Source organism: Anser cygnoides, chromosome 5, assembly GCF_040182565.1.
Source record: "Anser cygnoides isolate HZ-2024a breed goose chromosome 5, Taihu_goose_T2T_genome, whole genome shotgun sequence".
NCBI classification, from domain to species: domain Eukaryota; kingdom Metazoa; phylum Chordata; class Aves; order Anseriformes; family Anatidae; genus Anser; species Anser cygnoides.
The window spans coordinates 16956383-16974654 of record NC_089877.1 but is presented as its reverse complement, the minus strand read 5'-3'; the positions used below and the strand labels follow the sequence as shown (position 1 = coordinate 16974654).

Here is an 18272-nt window from a genome sequence, read left to right as displayed (position 1 = left end):
ATAATTTCCCTTCGAGCTTTGTTCTTCTTTTTTCTTCCCATCATTTAATTGAACAATGTATTTTATTATTTTCTTAATCTTAGTGTTCACTTTGTACGAGATTTACTGTCCCGCTCTGACAGCTGTCCCTACCGGTTTACACAAGCTTATGATTTACACTCGGTGATGCTGTCGGAAGCGTCCTGCTGCCAAGGAAAACGTAAAACAAAGAGGGCTGTGTTTGCTGGGAGAACAAGTAGCTTGAACCTAGACATAACAGCAGAAAGTGACTATATACAGATCTGTATGTAGCAGTTTGGTTTCATCACACATGAATATTTAAAGGATGGATTTATGGGTGACTGATCAGGCCCTGCACTGCGAGAGCATTTTAAAAATTTATGTTCTGTTGTGTTTTGCAGACAGAATGTAGTTGTCTCAGTGGTCTGTGAAATAAAGGCAAGCGTGTATTTAATTTCTTAGGGAAGGAAGATCCTTGAATAAACTAAGACTCAGTGGTAGTATTCTTCCCGCCTCTAAGATGTTTATCTGTTGATAGGAGACTTTCTTCTCTCCCCTCCCTATCAGTAGGCCAGGCAAGATTAGTCCTCTGACTTCCTGCTCTTGAAGAAAGGAGAAAAGAATCGGCCTGGAAATCTTATCACGAGGTGGACCATGAGTACATTTCTCTTACCATATCTTATCAGCAGAGCAAGCAGTGAGATGAGACTGGTGGCGGGAGTTTCCACGTGAAGAGTTGCTGTATATAGAGGAATGTAAAGGCTGCCCCGACCGTGAGTGGTGTCGGTCCGCCCAGAAGGGTGGCCGCAGCCTCTGCGGTAGGTCGGCCCCGCAGCGAGAGCTGGTGTTGGGGCGTGCAGCACTTCTGCCGCTTCAGGAAGTGTTTCCAGCATCACTGCTCTAAGGGAGCTGGCGTTAGGGCTGTGGAAATCACGTGTGCTGTACCTTCCCAAAGGGTGGTGGCTGGAAACTTGAGCATGAGGTCTGCTAAACTGAGATTTTCTGTAATCGTATGGGGGGAGGTTGATGTAAAGATTTGATCAGACCAGTTGTTTGGAACATAAACAAGAGCGGGATTACTCACTTCATACACTCGCTTTATGTCTGTGCCCTATAAGAGTAATTTAGGCTGTGGTTTCATGATGACTAGTACCAGATGAGCAGATAGCGCAGGCTTGCTTCAGACAGTCTATCTGTTCTGTTAGATAACACACAGCAGTGTTGGCTCTGGGAGGACAGATGATGCTGTAGTGATCACAAAGTTTACCAAGGCATACTTACCCCTCTGCCCCCCTTATAAAATCCAAGCCTTTAAGGCATAACTGGCAGAACAGTCTCACAGGTTCTTTACTGTGTCAAGCTCTTGTGGTATTTTATTCATGTGACAGTAGTTATGGTAAAACTTGATTTACTGTCTCTTCAGACCATGGTCTGAATCCATCTGAGAGGAAGGTAACACACCTAGCTGTGTCATGAAGGCGTTGCAAAAGCTGCGATGACTTCAGGCAGCCTGGCAGCGTAGCTGTATAATTATGACAAAGTACGTGCAGGTGCCTTTCTTCAAAGGTAGAGAGGCAGAGCAAAACAAGATAAAATACTCTTCTGAGATGCTAGAAACAATTAACTTTTCTGTCCTGTGTAGGTGCCCGTGGTTCCTAGTGTGATCCGTGAGGTGGCTTACTGTTGTGCTTTGTCGCAAGGTAGCTGGAACGTAGTGATGGGAGTATTACATACGCAGTTCATGGAGAAGTTAGATTCTTTCCTATATGTGATTTGTTAAGAAGAGCAAAATATGAAGTGTGCCGAAAGGGTATAAAATCAATAGGATTAGCTTCGCTTCTGACTTGTTTGAATGTAGAAATGGTCTTTACCTTTTGGTCCTTTCTTGCTGTTTTTGCTGCTCTCCCCATCAAGCTATACAAAGTTGGGTTGGTTAAGAACCGGAGCGTGGAGCTGGTGTGGTGGCACTGAGCAGTCAGCTTCCTTCTGTCAGGCGGTCGGTTCTCCCTGGGCTTGTTTCTGGGGGGCTGCTCTGTGCACTGGGCGGGCTGCCTGCTTTTGTTCAGCTGCACCACTGGAATCTCCTTTGTGGCACTGAGTGTCATCTGCTCTTTTGTGAAAGATGATGGTAACCTGTGGATGAGATGAAATGATAAAAAAAAAAAAGATTGAGTGTTCAGTAACCTGAAGAGGATGGTTGGTGGGATATATTCTTTGTGTTTCATATTATTATTTTGTATTGTGTTAACTTTCCGTTTAAGTGCCCAGAGATAACAGCTATGCTCTTCTGAAAATATAAAGAAACACATAATTAGGGAAAATGTTTCTAACAATTAACATCCTCTGGAACGGAGGGTGCTGTGTAGGTGCGTGTGCCAATTTGCTGTGCAGTCATGGTTTTCACAGTTTGCTTAAAATCCCTCGGGGTTGAACCGGGGAGGAGTCTGGGAAAGACAAAACAGTCCTAAATTTGGAGTATTGATCTTGCTCTGAGGTTGTGGTGCATGTCTGGGAATCTTGCTGGGGAATGCTCCTTCTTCAAGGTGTACCCAACTCAGTAATCTAAATAAGTGGTTCTGCCTCTTCTTCTGTTGAAACTTGTACTAGTTTGGGGCTGTGGATGTGGTCCTTGTTCACTCTGTTCTGCTAACAGCCGATAGCCTGCTTTTCTTCCACCACGCTAGCTGTGCCTAGAGCCCACAGACCTGGGAGATGTATTATTTCTGGTGTGTACTCAAGCAGCTGCACTGCAGACAGACAAATACGGGGGCTCCAGTGAAATGCCCTGTCCCCCAAATATAGAATCCAGCCTCCGAGGCTGTAGGATTAAAATAAACTTGTTCACCTCAGCTCGCTTTCTGCTTCTGCACTTAGTGTTGCAAGGAAAAAGCAAGTGGTTGTTTATTAGGGAATGATTTAGAAGGCTATATTTAATTCAGGATTTCACATGGCTAAGTGCTGAATGGCAGCCACCTGCTATATGGAATGTGCCAATGGCCTCAACTAATACCGTAGGATGTTTAGAAAGAGATACTCTATTCTATCCCTATTATATTATGTATGGTGGAGCTGGTGATGTGTTTATTTCTCTCTAGTTCAATAAAAAGTATCTTTTGCTGTGAGGAATTAACGGGTCAAGGATGGGCATCCACTAACACACTGACTTCCTGAGCACTGTGTTTTTTTTGTATAAATTGAAAAAAGCTATCCGTTCCATAGAAATGCTGTTTGCATTGACTTTGGTTTGCCTTGGTAATGTTTAGTGTTTTAATCAGAAGTAGCTGTAGGAATTTCTGATGTTTTTGGCTAGGCCTGATCCATTTTTAAGTCTTGAAAATGCTGGATACAGAATGTATTGCATCTCAGGGATCACAGCTGGAAAACTGAGGGAGGGAAAGCTGAACCTAAACGGTGAGCAGTTCCTTGAATTAATCACTAACTTACCTGCTGCTTCAGCGAAGAAACATTTTTGAGAACTTGTATTGCAGTGGAGCTGTCAATATGTCTTTACAAATAACCCTCGTAACTTATAATGTTGTATAAGCAATGTAATCATCAGGCAGTTTAAATGAGGATAGGGGAGGGTAGGGATTAAAATTGTTTAAGGGGATTTAAGTTGTCAGATAATCACTGGCAGGTGTCCTTTACTTGTGACAGATGGCTCAGGTGTTGTCAATGGTTTCCCAGCAGAGCAAGAGAGAGCTTGTCTTACTCTTTACTTCCCAAAGCCATCCTGAATATGCACTGGGATGTTTTTCTTCTCTTCTGGCAAGGTATGTTTGCAGTAGCGCATAGGAAAGCAAATCATGCTGAAGACAAGCATTTATGGGGATTTATGAGATGCACTTACAAACACGCAGCTGCAAAGAATTGTTTGGGTGATATCAAAGGTGTTTATGTAAGAGATGAAAAATAAACTTAGTTCTTGTTAGTGTACATACCCTTATCTGCTGGTGCTGTTAATGGACACTTATGCTCTATGTACTTGGATCCAGTGTGGGACATTCCTCTTAAAAGCTAGTGTCTTATTTTCATTTGAACAATGGGTAAATTGTAGAGAAGAGGTCGACTATCTCTACTGTCACAGACCTTGGGCAGCTGCACTAGTCCTGACTTCGGTGTGATCTCAGAAATACAAATCGTCAGTACCTTGGGTTTCACTGAGCTGTTACACCACGTCGGCCTTAGTTCCACCGGTGTTACCTTGCTGACACCTTTGTAGCCAGTGAAGTTTGTGCATGTATGTGTTAAACTGAGGTTGATGTGAAACATAATGTATGGGATTTCTTCATGCTCAGCTTTTGAATTTCTTTGCTGGATGCATCTGTGTTGGTAGACATCTGCAAAGGAGATGTGGATTTGGTGAGTCAGATGCTTCATATCAACATGAAGAAATATGAAAAGATGCATCTGTCCTCAGCGCCTAAATCCACAGAAGCAACTGGACCTGAATGTAAATATTTGTAAATAGTTTTGCAGTTTCTGAAGAAACAAGTCTTGTGATATCCTGCCAGGCACTTAGCACTGCTTGTTTGCTGTCTGAGACGACTGAGGAAGATATAAAAGCATTTGTTGGAGTCTGCAGGTATCTTAGAATCATAAAATATCCTGAGCTGAAAGACCCACAGGGATCATTGAGTCCAGATCCTGGCTCCACAAAGGACCACCTGAAAATTGAACCATGTCTGTTGTTCCAAGGTCAATGCACTGAGAACACCATCTTACAACTTTCTTAACTGATATACAGAAAAGTGTTTAAATACTCCTGAAAACTTAAAATAAAATCCCTGTAGTTTCTTCCAATAAAAAAATAACAAAAAAAAAACCCACAACAGACTATATATACCTATGTTAACTAAAAAATAATATTTTTTAAAAAGGTTCATAACCGTTAAGTCATGAACTGAGGTTTTAATCACAAAAGAGGAAGTTAAAGTAACTCCTATCTTTAGTTGTGATATTATTTGCTGGTGGGCAGGTACTGGAGGTATGTCTTTTTGATGCCGTCTTGTTGCAAATTCCAGCTACTGACTTGTTCTAGTCTCTTTCTCATTTTGTTTTCACAACATGTTGCAGATCTCAGTAGAGTGAGGACAGATTGCTGATGCGCTGGCATCAACCCTGGTGTGGATTTACACCAGGCAAGGGAACGATCAGGAAGAAAGAAGGAATTCATTCAAGTATGGAGCATACTGTGCATTGTGCGCTAGGCGGGTAGTCTTAAGTACCCATCCAGCATCACAGTTACACACCAGCCTGGATCAAAATCAGTCTCTTCGTGTTTGGAGAATTTTGTACAGAGATCCATTGAAAGTATCCAGTGAAGATTCCCACAGAAGGCATGTCAGAGGTTTGGCAGCGGAGTTCATCCACTTCATCCTCGGTGACAGATCTCTGCAAAGAGGCTGAAGTTACTGACATCATTCATGAGGATGTTAAACCCATAAGTGTCTTGTATTTCTTCCTCAAAAGCTCCTTGGCCAGAATGACTGCCTGTTCTTACTGATTACACTTTCTGATACAGACACAGCAGTGTTATCAGCAGTGATCTGTTCTGTAATGTGCACTTCTCTGGAGTGCTTTCAGGTAAAGTGGTGTTCCTTTTTGGGGGTGTGAAAGATATCCTTGACTTGCTTTGTTAATGTAGTGTGAAGTGTTCAGTATGACTTGTCCTTTTATTTATTTATTTTTTCTCTGATTCTTGTTTAGCAAGTATTAAATATTTAGATGCCAGCATTTTTGGAAGTGGCTGCTAAAACAGATTGGCTTTCCTTACTCAGTCCCCTTCAAAGTGAAACACGAGTCCCTTTTTTTCCATTCAGCCCAGATGGTATGCTTTTTAAAGTGAGCAGTGTGGCGCAGCGAAAATGGACTACTTCTTTCCCCTTCTTCCCCTCCTCCTTCACTTAACTGAACACATCCGTGCAGCTCATATTTGGGTTGAATTCAAAATTAGTCAGAGAGGCTGCAGGGTAAATATGTCAGCTATTGGAAAGCCAGCTCTGCCAGATTGAAGGAATTTCTGCCCTGCCAACAAGCAGTATAGCAAGTTGGCTGCACGGAATCTGACATCTGTACAGACCTTATCAGAATTCTGCTTCAGTCCTCCAGAAAAATGGACGAGGTGATCTAATCTGGTCCTTTCCGTGCTGGTACCGCTGCTCCTCCTGATGTGCACGTAGAGAGCACCCCAGGGCCCTGCAGCGGCCGTGCACTCAGCAAGTGGGCAGGAGCATCGCATTCCTGCGGGCTGGGAGGTGATGACCACATGGAGGATTTCCTTGTGGGCCCTGAGGGCTTTCATATCCGATAGAGGAGGCTTCCAAAGTAAAGGAAGCGAGACGAGCTATAGGATTTAAGCGGTTCCACATGTGCCATTGCTTTGACAGTTCTTTGTCCACCGGTGGACTTTGTTGGAGAGGGAGTAACGCACGTAGCGAGTTGCTGGGTGCATTGACTGTGACTCTGAAATTGCTCTGTCTGTAACCTGCAACTCCATTCCAGCAGCAGATGAAGGTTGTATTTTAAGAGAAAGTGCTCTTGCTTTGAAATAGAATTGAGTCAGAGTTCGGTGTTCCCGTTCTGCAGCAGAGCTTGCACAGGGCTGTCAGCAAGTAACTTAATCTGCCTGTATCTTTTGTTTCCTGTTTAGTAAAAATGTTAGTGCTACATCCTTACGGTAGAAGAGCATTAGAGGATATATTTATTGTATAACATAAACAAACAGCTTAATTTTAAACAAAAATTGGTATCTGTTCTTGGCAGGTCCCTTCACTTTAGTAGGGTTGGAGTACAGCCTTTATTTAAAGGTGTTGATAGCTTTTTTGGGGCATTGTTTCTGGGATTGTCTTTTGCTTTTTGAGACCTAAAACATTCTTCAATGATTTGGCTTGGTCTACGTTTTTCATTAAAGAAGCATGGAGATACAGAGCTCATGTTGACAGCTTTTCAGGCAAGATGCAGCAGCAGATCTGCCAGGAGCTGAACTTTGGTTGCTCTGTGTAGGAGGTGTTAGAGTCTTTGGAAATGCATCCAGTTATCACGTTGTCTCAGGAATACTGCGATGCTTAGAGGGGAAAAGACAGTTTTCTAGTTAGGGCAGGTCTAGACCTAGCATGTGTCCTTAGCTAGCAGCTTGCCCAAGGAGGTCTTGCTGGAGTGTTGACAGCAGGGGTTTTCAGTTTGAGAGGTGCAGCTTCCACATGGAAGTAGAGCAGGTTAGGGGAGAGCTGTAGGTAGGAGGATTAGACAAGAAGCTAGCAAAGAGCAACAACACGAATGAGAATGGCACCTTCTTCTGATGGTATTGCCTAACGGTGCTGCCTAGGCGCTTAGGTTTTGGCAGAACTAAATCCTTGGTAATTCCTAGTTTCCTTGTGACACTTGAAACACCTTCACTTTACAGCAGAGATTTAGTCTTAGCTTGGAAACTGGCTTTGTCAATCTGTATTTGTAGTATCTGCAAACTTGTAAAGTTGCTCTGATGATAAATATGTTTTGTCAACTACCTGAAAAGTCTTGCAGTGGTACCAAACTGGCATGAAAGCTTTTTTTTTTTTTTTAAGGAGTCAGGATGGAGCTTAGGTTCTACTCCTGAAGCTCTTGGACATGTTACAACAAAGTTAAGAGTGTGGCATATTGGCTGTGCCTTTCCATTGCAAAGAAAATCCTGATTTCTCCCGTGTCTTGATCTGCTGAAGGCGCCCCTCACTTTGCAGAATCGGGGGAGGTTTCCTGCGGTTGCAGGCGGACGTGTTGTTAGTATGCAGGGGGTTTGCTAATAGGAGGTTGTGTAACGCTGACAGCTTCTCCTTCTGTGCAGCTGTTTGAGTGTGGTGATCTTGGCTGGGTGATTACTTACCAGGTACGGGTCAGTGATACAAAGAAGGATTTGAATGTGTTCAAGCCCAGGTTTAAGGAAAACATAAAGCAAAAACCCACCCCCTGCTTCTGGGTTGAACGTAAAACTGCAGCACGTTGTTACCAGTGATGCTGTAAGACTGCAGAAGCCCAGGGGTTGTCACTGACGGTGCTGTATCTGATCAGCATTTCCTTGCAGGACTAGCCAAGGACAAACCATTTTCATCCCTGGTTTAGGGACTGGGGCATGAAGAAGGGCAGGGCACGGCTCTTGCCGCGTTGCTGCTGGGAGCAGGTATGTTTCTGAGGGCAGGCAGGGTGTCACCGGGCCGGAGCTCAGCTTCCCCCTGTCCGCACCCAGAAGCAGCCTCTTTGCATCGCGGCACAGAGAGCAGAACCACTCTTTCTTGGTCGGAAGAGCAGTGATGCAAGGAATGAAAGCGATGAAAGCAAAAAGACATTAAATAGTCAGCTGCGTAGCCTGGGCTTGCTTTTTGCTGGCTGTCGCTTTCTTCCTTCAAGGTGCTAATAGCAGGAACATTGCACATGGCTCGAGGTGTGTGGCCAGTGGTTAAGGTTGCCACATCTGCCTCACAAGCCTGTGTTTCCACTTTGCTTCTGAATTACCTTGTCTTTCAACAGCTCAGGGCAAATTTCCATTAAGGTGTCTGCTCCGTGCTGGCAGAGTCTTAAAACATCCCAGGAGAGCCAGGCATTTGCAAGGAAGGAAATTTGAAAGGAAATGCGCTGTGTGGGGCAGAAATAGGCATAAAAATACTTTCCGAAGCATTCCTGTCATGCATCTCTTGAAACAGTGATGTAAACCGTAGCAGTGTTGCCTGTGCTAAGGGCAGAGCGTTTCACTACGCTGTGGGGGAGCCGTCTCCACCTGGCTGGGTCCAGAGCTTCTGGAGAGCCTCGTGCTCAGGGGCATGCTGCTTCAGCAGCACGGTTCTCCATAGGTATCGTCTGCACCGAACCCCTTCCCCTCCGTGCTGCAGGATTGAGCTAGGAGAGGCTCTTCTCTGAACGTGGTGGGCGCCAGCAGCCATGATCTGCCAGGAAGGGTTTTGTTTCTGTTTTTTGGTGGAACGTGTACTTGGAGCACATTGCCTGGGACTAGTCTGGACTGTGACAGAGGAAGATGGGAGGAGGATCTTCTTTCTCTCGTCCTCTGCCTTGTCTTGCTGCTTCCCTCCAGATCAATGGCTTGAAATGCCATTCGTGCTGCCGTTGTTTTGGGAGTGTCAGTCCTCTCGCACAATCTCCAAGCCCAAGCTGCGTTTTGGACCTGTGGATGAATCTCTTTGCCTTATTAAAATATTTGTGCCATTAACTTCCTTCCCTGAGGTTTATGTTTCTGTCATCTGTGTTCCCAAAACAATGAAATTTGGAGGCACAATAGATGAAAATTACTAGCTAGAGCTGTTACAAAGGCAAATCTATTCTCTTTATCTCTTGGATCCTCCTGCTATACCCTCTCTACTTGGCAGCCTTTCTAATGTGCAGTTGCCTTACTTGCCTGTGGACAGATGTATGGCAGGGCGTTAGACTAAGACCAAGAAGCTCGGTTCTGACTTTGACGAACAGCCCTATGTTTGAAACTTAATTGAAAAGCTCGTATGAATTAGTCAATGTGCTACATAGTTCCTAGCCCTTGGGTAACAACAACAACAAAAAAAAACAACAAGTAATTCTGCAAGCTAAATACCGGTCTGACAGAAGCATGGGAGTGTGGAGCTGATGTCTTGTAGCCTCATCTATTTTACTTAGGAATTAGAGAGCTTTTTTAGCAAGTCACTTTAACCTGAGGATACACAGAAGGCTAAATATATGTACCCAGGAAGAAGACAGCAAGAAAGAAATTGGTAAAATGGGGAGTGTGAATGGAGAACAGGTGAAATCACGATTTAAGGAATGACGTACTACCAAGTACTATATGTAGGATACTGGTAGGATGATATAACAAGATAACTGGTGTCAAGACTGTTTGTCTGAAGTTCATTCTACCACTGATAAACATCTTGCTTCTGCTGTCTTTTTTGAATACCCTGTAAAGTTTTCTGTTTCTCTTTTTTGTTGTTGTTGCAGAGAGCCAACTGTTGCCTGGGAATAACTTCACCAATGAATGCAACATTCCTGGAAACTTCATGTGCAGTAATGGGCGCTGCATCCCAGGGGCCTGGCAGTGTGACGGGCTGCCAGATTGCTTCGATGACAGTGATGAGAAGGAATGCCGTAAGTGACCATTGCCATGACCTTGGTGTGCTTGATACCACAAGGCTTGGCTAGGTAGCATTACTGGTGTGTTTTGGTAGCATACGTTAAGTAAGCAATGAAGCTACTGCCAGTTTCTTAATTTCTTTATCGTTTGAGAAGATATATGGCCCTTCCTATTATTTCTGGTCTTTAAGATTCTTTAAATTGGCCAATTTTGATTCAGTGCTTGGTAGCAGGTACCTAAAATCCTATTCACAGATGGATAAACTGAGACAGACTTGACCTGAGGCTCTTCCAGTGGAAGACTGATGCCCTGTGTGATTGCAGGGATTCAACATAAAGGCCTATATAATAAAGACCTTAGTTGTGTACTGCTGTAAGTTGACCTCCACAACCATCAAGAGAAGTCCCTTTGTTTCAAAATTTAACTGTATCCTGTTACTTGTGTTCCACTCCTCTCAAATTGTAATTCTTAGCCCTTTGAAACTTAATAGTAACTTTCTGCAAAATAAAGGGAATGAATTGGCTAATGATGTTTGCATGTTTTAATCCTCCCTACAGCACTCCCAGTTCTAGGGAGCTTAAAAAGGCTTTGTGATTTCATCTCTTTGTTAGCACTAATTAACTTTTAGTTAGTATTCTGCAACATTTAGTTAGCATGAAACTTTCTAGGCTATGCGGTATATGCAGACATCAAAATTATGCTGCAGCATAACATCATGATATGAAATCCAGTTGGGAGGGAAAAACCCTCAAATGTTATGTTCTTCTAAAGTGTCTGAGAACTTTCTGAGAAGTAAGTTAGTGCTTTTTGTCTAACAAATGTTGCTCCTTTACATGTGTGCTTTATAGAGGTTTTTATTAATCTTTTTGAGAACCTTACCTTTCAGCCAACACGCTTCAAGGACGTTATTAGCTTCACTTGTGGAGCAGAATAAAGAATAGCTTCTTCCAAATTCAGTGACTAGAAATACGATGTTTTGTTAAATGTTTGCTTCTTTAATTTGGTGCCTCACCTTTAATTCCAATTTTCCATCCCTTTCAAAATAAGGAGTCTTTAATAACTATGCTGTGGAAATCCACATACACAGTCCTGCTTTAAACCAGTGAGCTTTTTTCTGCTTCTAAGGCATTAAAAGTATCTGTATAAAATATCTGATCCTTTGTAGTCTTTCTAAAGCATCAGACTTGTGCTGCAACATTGAAGACAGGTTAATTTATTGTTGTTGTAAGGATTGATCAGTTGTGCCTATCTTTTTAAACCCTAGCAGAATTGTTATTAGGGGGAGCTTTGACAAGAATAAAAAATGTCCAAAGTTCAACATGCACCTTTCGGTCAGATGTTCCTGATGACAGCAGCTGCGTGACTTGCAGGTTCCTTATTACCTAGCTGTTGAATATGCTGCTGGCATGGCTTTTGGCGTGCAGTCACTGCTTCTTAAAACGAGCTGAATGAAGGCACTTCTCTGTATTCGTAGGATGCAAACCCAGAGGTTTCTGTCTCTCCTCCTAAGAATATTGTCATCCTCTGCCTTGCAGGAATTTCACTTCTCCTTGTTAGACTAGAAAATCATAATAAAAATTTACAGTAATCTTAAGGAAGATTTTCTTAATGAAGACTGGGCTGGACATTTGCTCATGAATCAGTAATGGGAAAATATGCTTCATGACTTGCTGTTCAAAAGCTTTCTTATCAAAATCAGTTGGGTCTAGTGAACTGCAGGCAATAATGAACATAGTAACTGACAATAAAATATAAATAGCTGCAAAATGACAGTTCATAAAAGTTATTCTTGTCATGACAGACTCAAATAAGCCTTACTGATCTAGGTTATGTTGCAACTACGAATTCATATTTCTGCGGAATTTTTCTTCTTTGGGTTTTTCATGTAAAGACTATCAACTCTCTTGATTGGCTAACAGTTTTCAGGACGAGCATCCTTTTGATCATACCCAAGTTAATGGAGGTAATTAGACTGTTCTTTCTTCTTCACATACATCTATCTGCTCTAACTGATCACCTTTATAATGTAAAATTAGCATGGAAAAGAGACAGCAGGGAGAGCAAGGGATTCATATCCTGTGCTGGCTTGCTGTTAACAGGTCAGATAAGCCAAAACAGAATGGAAATAGTGCTCATTTGAATCTCCAAGCAAGAAATTAATATTCATGCAAACAAGGCTCTGTAATGCATCCAGAGAGTTTCAAGCTGCCTGTTTTGCATCTCCTTCCTCTCTGTTTTACTAGACAGCTTTTAACAGCCGCTCTTTGTGGGGTGCTACGCCCCGTGCTCCTTTCAGAGTCAAGGTGTGTGTGTGTGTGTGTGTTTGCGTTTTCCTGTTTAGGACCATGTCAGTGGTCACAAAGTTCACAAGAGAAATGATCTCGTCACCAGGGTCCCCTTCATTGGCAGGTGTGGCAAAGGGACAAGAGCTGTCTGCCTGGGAGGCAGAATTACGGAGTTATGAAGGAGGCTGGAAAGGCTTCGTGGTGTTAGTTGTTGGCTTATGACTGAGTTCAGGAAGCTGGTTTACTGTCTCGAGGGTGGATGATCCTTCTAACCCGGGAAATATCCCATTTTGAATCCCACTAAGCACCTAGACTTCTGGACTTGCTGATAAGCTTACGAGGGCCAATTCAGTCTCTTAAATATGTGGGTATAGTGAGTGCCACAAAAAAAGTTTCTTTTGCTTTTGTGATGAATTTTGAAAATGGGCCAACTCTTCTGAGATATTCTTATAGTTGTCACCAACCAGTCTTTTACATGGTGATGAAAATTTGGATCAGTTTAAGCAATCCAAAAGTGGTGGTAGAGAGTTTCTAGGTCAGAGCTAAGCACTGAAAGGCATTTCGTTTGGGAACGGTGGAGGATGAAAAATCACTTGTCTCTTCTCCCCCTCTCCAGCTTGTGCCAATCTGTAAAGAGAGGTTCATAGATTAATTTAAGCTGGAAAGGATTCTGGAAGTCTTTTGGTCCAGCTGCCTGCTCAAAGCAGGACTAGTGTGGATCAGAGTCGCTCAGAGCCTTGTCTGCTCAATTGCTGAGCATCTCCAAGGGTGAAGAGTCCACAGCCTCACTGGAATCCTGCTCCAGTGTTTGTATATCCCTTCCAAGATTTTTTTCCCCCTAATATATAATCACTTTCCAGTGATTGAAGCTGAAGCAAGCGACTTTTAAAGATATGTAGTGTTGTTAATGTGCAGGTCCTTAGTGTTGGGGAGAGAGGGGTGTAGGAGCCTAAGAACTGAGCCTCCTGACTGCAGAAACAGCAGTGGGAAATTGAGCAGGTTGGCACTCAAGATGTGCGTGTGTCACATCTGGCTGTGTCGCTGCACCAGCAGTATTGGTTACTAGTGCCAAGTTCCTTAAGAGAGGGCAGCTGTGCCTGAAAGTGCTGCTCTAGGATCACAAGGCTTGAGGGGCGTGTGTGTTTGTGTATAGGTAGAAAGCGTTATTTTTTTAAAATTGTTTTAGGCTAGGCTTTGTTACCTTCCTCCTATCAGAACAGGGCTCTGCTTACTACAGCTTACCTTGCAGCAAAAGCAGAGCCCTTTGTTTTCTGCTGTGATGTTGCTTTGCATTAGCTGAGCTGTTGATAGTGGAGACAAAGCCGTAGGAGTTGCATTAGCAGCACGAGATGGCTGAGTTCCCAGTGTGTTACTACCCTGAGCCATGCTTTAAGCTGCTTTGTCTGTGATTCCTCATCGACTAACTACTTCACATTTAAAGGCTTTAACCTTGCTTTAAAATGTTTGTGTGTGAATAGGAGCTTGCTTGCTGGATTCAGATGGTCCTGCAGGCTGATATCTTTGTGAAGCAAGTGCGCTGTGTTTTGGCGTGCCCACGGAGGCAGTTTCACACGTGTGCCGTCAAGTGCAACGTCTTTCCCTCCCTTTTGGATTGCCTTATGGTTGAACATGGGTGCCCAGCAATATCTGATGCATTCCATTACTGTGCCATTTTGTTCTGTTTATTACCCTTCGGAGATGAAAACTTACACTCTGAAGTTCTGCTTTTTGTTTTCTGCAGCCGTTGTGTGAAAAATGCTGGTTCTTGATTTGGAGGAATTCTGCAAAAGCAGAATTATGTATGCTTTGTCCATTCATATCTGCTCTTCCTTCTGTTCCACTTGTGCTTTTTCTGTCTTCTGTGTGGAGGACCTTCTCTGTTAACCACGTCACTTTGCTTGTGGGTTTTTTCTTCATCTTCTGCATTTGCCAGAACCCATACCATCTGTCGTGTTCCTGGCTTCCTCTCTGCCCTGACCTGTGATCAGTTTAACACTTCCCATGCCAGCTGTCTGTACGCTGTTTGGCACACAGAATATCTTTACTCTTCCTTATGTCATGGTGACTTGGCAACAGAAAAACTTCATCCAGTTTTATCCAGGCAGGAGGGTTGAGAAAAGGCATAAGAGGGAGGGAAGAAGCTGAGACAGGGACTTACTGTTGTAAATGAGAAATGCCTCTCCTTGAAGCAGAGCATCTCTTTGGCTCTTCCTCCAAGCCACTAACTGAGCTTGGAAAGCAATTGACCATGTCAGTGTAAATGTTTCGGAGTATTTCTTGTTCTCAGTAGTGCAAATAACTTCCTTCAGTGCATCTCTCAGAATGGAGAAGCTTTCTGTAAGTTGTTCCCCTGGCTCTGCCATTTCTCATCCGTTGGATTGTTAGCTGGCCTGTGAGCTCACGTACTGCTCGTGCAGTTCTCCTTTGAACGCTGGTGGGCTTTTAGTTGCTGCTACTATTGCTCTGTAGCTGTGTACATGCTCTGTAATGGTAGCTGAGGCTCCTCTTGACAGGAGCAGAGTCTTTACCAACAGGACTTTCCTGGGGAGCATTCAGTTGTTGACTGCATAGCTCCTGGATCGTGCTCCAGCTATATCCCAGGCGTACGTACGCCTGGAGCGTAGCGCTGGCGCGGGTCAGGATGGGCGCTGTGTGCTGTCAGCTGCTCAGCATTCCCAGTCTGTTAGCAGGTGTAGAAGATCCAGAGTTACACGTGAGAGAATCTGATGAGGAAGAGCCTAAAAATATTTTTGGATGTTTCAAAGCATTTTGAGGTACACGGATTATCTGTAATGCTGTCCGATATACCTGCCTGCTGACATATTCCTGCGGGGCCGAGGCCTCCGTCCCGCTGCTGGGAGGGTTTTCTCTGGGAGATTTGGGAGTACAATAATGTTCTTAGTTAAGCTCCTAATGTACTCTGTCATCTTTGTTTCCTCCTTTCTTTGCTCTTTTGTACTTCTTTGTATTAGACTATTACCGAAAGAACAATGTGATCACTGAAAACGGCTTTTGTCAGCTAATGAGCAACAGCTAGTGGAGAGATGGCACGTTGCTGCCTTTGTCAGCTAACGAGCAGCAGATGGTGCAGATTCAGAGCATGGCACATCATCCGTGCTAAGTGCCTGGCATGACAGCAGCCAGAATGAGAGATACCAAATACCCAGAAGTCTAGATTTTCCTTCACCACTCTTCCGAAAGCCATTTCTTTCAAGCCAAGTCGGTGTGTTCAGCTGTGAGCAAGTCGTGGTGCACAGTGAGTACAGTGACCAGCTGTCTTAGTCTGAGGGCTGAAGGGTGTGGGTTGGGGGCTGGAAAAAGGTCTCACACACGGACAGCCTCAGGGCAGTGATTTCTTGTGTTAGGAGCTTACATACCTCATGCATTTCTGTTTCCAGTTGCCACTGTTTCTTGTTCAAACATGAAGGAAAAGCAGGTTTTTGAATCAACGATAAAGGCTTTGTTCTGAGAGATGGCTGAGCAGTAGGGCATCGTTGGTGCTTGTAAGACTGTGCTGTCAACAGACTGACCTGTGCAGGCTTCTGAGAGCTGGCCCATGCAGGAACGTCTGGGACTGCGGTAGGAAAAGGCTCAGTTTATTGCCAGCAGTTCAGCAACAGCAGATCTTACTCTAGTCGTCCTTCAGACAGTTAAGAGTCTTTACATGCAAGTCTTCTCTGTGGGGGAGAATGTCTTCATTAACTGAAGCGCTTCATGGAAATGGTGAGCTTTAACTAGTGTTCCCCAGGCAGGTATTGAGGCCACCTGCCAAGCGAGCTTCTGCTGAGGGTCTGCCTAGTCTCACCCGATTGCAGAACACATTCTTCTTCAGACACACGTGTGCAGGGACCCCTTGCAGTCAGGATGGAAGGGCTTATGATGCTTGCAGTCCTGGGTTGCACTCTGCGTGGTGTGCTAAGCCAAGCTTCTCTGCGTTACTACACCAGCAGGCTAACTCACGTGGCCTTGAAGGCTGCAACTCCTATTAGGGCAATATGGGAAGCCAATTCAATTCAGGTGCCTAGCAGATCTGGTAGGAGCCTTTCTGGTTGTAAATCAGGGAACTGATGCTTTCAAAGTACATGCTGAAGCCAGGCCCCTGGTGGTTTTCCACCTCTTGGTGACAATTACACCAGGGAACTCCTAGACCTGTCAGGTCTAGGCATGTACTCGCATGCTGTAGTGCTAAGATGAAGGCCTGAGAAAACTTGTGTCTTTCTCTTCAGTCCAGTTCCTTAAAAGAGAAGAGAAGTGTTTTCTGGGGGAACTTCTTTGAGCAGTGTGTAGCAGGAGTGTTTTCTTGACCTATTTGTATTTTTGTGATTGTAGCCATACTTCCATTGTTCTTGCAAGCATTTTTAAATCTTTGGCAGAATAATACTTTAGGTAGCACTGTAGTTACTTGTTTGTTGATGGGATGTTGGCATATTAATCCTTTATTTCTTCTTCTCTTGTATGTCTCTTAACCGTGTTCTTGCTTTTTCCCTGTAGAGTTTGACTTGTGTGTTTATATATAAACACCGTATATTTTCACACTCCATTCCGTCTATCTTTTCTATATTGGGTGTATTTTCAGTTCCATGTAATCTATCGAAATGCACGCAACATTTTATATAAATGTCTTACAGTCTCAGAAGACTTAATGAATCTTTTGGTGTTGTCAGGTGGTGGAGTGAGGGGGTGGGAGGTGTGGCACAGCTACACTTGCGTCATTCCTACATGTTTCTGTCTGCACTCTTGCTCTGCACTGACCTTGCATTGGTGGGGAATTAGACTGGGTTAGCAATATAGTGTAGTCTGAAAATACAGGCCACAGTAACCATTTTTAAGTTTCCCAAAGGTTTCCTGTGCGTTTTTGTTCCGACTCCAATTTAAAAACCACCTACCAGACAAATGTTTACTGCTCCCTCTGGTGTTCACTTCCAACAGGTTTTACTGCTCAACGTGTTCAGGAATGGAGTTGCTGCAGGAAAGTGTTCATAACAAACAATTACACACAGTTGTGGATAAGACAGAAAAAGTCTTTTTATAAGAATGCTAAAGGAAACCCACACTCTGCAATTAACAGCCTGAGTTTCGTAGATTATGTGCTGGATCTTTTCCTGTGCTCTGAAACCTTTTCAGTTGGAAAACTGAAAATCTTGCAGAACAAAGGCAGGTTTGTTCAGTTTTCATCTTCAGACTGGTGCTTCAGATGTATGTTGACTGACTTAATTACATTCAGTTTCAACAAGAGGTAGTTTATGAAGAACTGTGGGTGTTAAAAGCTAAACGATGTCAGAGGGATGGAAGGTTTTTTTCCTTTTAAAAAAGCCTACTGAAACTGAAGTCATAACTGATGAAGGTGCTCTATGGTTGTGCAAGCCCAACGCAGCCAGCAGTAGGAAGGAGGGGGACTGAGTGAGAACTGTACCAGCATAAAAACCCATGTCACGTGCGTGGAAGCCTCAGGTTGGCATGGTCAAACTCCTTGTCCTGCCTTCTTGCTGATGCAGGGTAGATTTCAGAAGAGGCCCTTTCGTTGATTTTTGCTTCTCACTACTTAAAAAAAAAAAGTTTCATGAGGTTTACCCTTGGGATTAGGAGCATGCTTCAAATCTGTTCTGTGGGAAGATTACACGCTGGAATTATATTAAGGCACATTATGTACTCGTGTTTTTTCCTGTGTAAGTCTCAAAATTAAAATGGCAAGATGGATTGAATTTACTAATAAAAGGTCATTGCTCTTGACCCAGATCTTTCTGGTGAGAGTTTGGATTTATGTGTTTGTCCTCACCTCTCCTTACACTTTGCTGTGAGAGCAGTCAAATTCATGACATCCACAGTGCTAAGAATAAGTAAGCAGATCTACTAGCCAGTTGAAAAGATGGAGAGAAAAGGTCTTGTGGAGACAGTGGGTTCTG

At 43.6% G+C, this 18272-nt stretch overlaps 1 protein-coding gene across 6 annotated transcripts in view; it reads left to right on the top strand.

Moving 5' to 3' along the window:
* The window catches only part of LDLRAD3 (low density lipoprotein receptor class A domain containing 3), a 121462-nt gene that overhangs the window by 33857 nt on the left and 69333 nt on the right, over positions 1-18272 (top strand). For 5 of the 6 annotated variants that reach the window (XM_066997105.1, XM_066997103.1, XM_066997102.1 and 2 more), the window contains one exon: positions 9952-10098. In XM_066997105.1, coding sequence (XP_066853206.1) covers positions 10011-10098 — 88 coding nt within the window. In that variant the 5' untranslated portion in view covers positions 9952-10010. Of the gene's footprint in view, positions 1-5031; positions 5587-9951; positions 10099-18272 lie in introns of those variants that run through there. The other variant, XM_066997106.1, reaches the window with a different exon arrangement.